The sequence below is a fragment of the Chaetura pelagica genome, unplaced genomic scaffold, assembly GCF_000747805.2.
Source record: "Chaetura pelagica isolate M959 unplaced genomic scaffold, ChaPel_1.0 scaffold101, whole genome shotgun sequence".
Classification (NCBI taxonomy): Eukaryota; Metazoa; Chordata; class Aves; order Apodiformes; family Apodidae; genus Chaetura; species Chaetura pelagica.
In genome coordinates, this window is record NW_009952564.1 from 2,700,046 (window position 1) to 2,700,983 (window position 938).

General features: G+C 41.7%; 1 protein-coding gene across 1 annotated transcript in view; it reads right to left on the minus strand.

Moving 5' to 3' along the window:
• Nucleotides 1-785, minus strand: part of TXNL4B (thioredoxin-like 4B) — a 2,211-nt gene extending 1,426 nt beyond the window's left edge. The window contains exons 1-2 of the mRNA XM_009993349.1: nucleotides 607-785; nucleotides 51-202 (exon numbers count right to left, since the gene is read on the minus strand). Coding sequence (XP_009991651.1) covers nucleotides 51-202; nucleotides 607-738 — 284 coding nt within the window. The 5' untranslated portion in view covers nucleotides 739-785. The remainder of the gene's footprint in view (nucleotides 1-50; nucleotides 203-606) is intronic.
• Between the last annotated feature and the right edge of the window lie 153 nt (nucleotides 786-938).

A 938-nucleotide genomic window follows, 5' to 3' on the forward strand; every position in this document is an offset into this window, starting at 1 on the left:
AAAGACTGATCATTCTTAGAGACACAACAGAGAATGGTAGGATGACATACCCATAATCAACCTTCATGTGTTGTCCATTGAAGAAAAACACAGTAGATGGAATATAACTGATGTCAAAATACTGGGTGTACACTGGAACCTTGTCCACATCCACGAGGTAAATGACTGCCATTTTACTTAGGTCATGAGCTGTCTTTGCAAGCTGAAACGAGTGAGGAAGATAGATGACAAATGGATTGAGACAGAAGAGGAAGAAGGGTGGTGAGCTTTATGAAGCCCATTTCCCTTGTGTCTTATCAGGTTAAGCAGGGCTAGAATATCATGTCTTCTCTACTTCAAGCACTTTGCACACCCACCACAATAAGATAAACATTTGCTTAATTTTCAAACTGGTTTATGCATGTAGTATTATTTCATTTTCCACTCGTTACCACAATTCACACAAGACACCGTATTATTCAAAAGCAATGTATGACATTCTCTTGAATGCAACAGGTACTATAGCAGAGTTATTTAGAAAAAAAAAAAGTTAGTTTTATTTAAAAATAAGTTTTATGTAAAAAAAAAAAAAAGAAAGAAAAAAAAATAAGAAAAAATGGCTCTTACAATATCATCGAGCTGCAGACAGACAGCATCCTCATCTCTTCCAAACCGGAGAACCAGAACCTTCTCGGCCACGCTTTTTATCGCCTGATCCACCTCCCTCTTACAGCTCAGCTTGGGCAGCAGGAAACTCATCACCCCGACAGGCCACAGCGCCCACTCAACTCCTCACCGGACGCTTAGGAAAAAAAACAAACCCAAACCGCGTCAAAAACCAGCGAAACTCCTCCCTGCTATTCAAGATATAGATTTATATATATTAAAAAATCAGTGCGGACGAAGCCCTGGGGCTTCCGACGCCGCAGCCCGGCAGGCCCCACCGCCAGCTCCCCGGG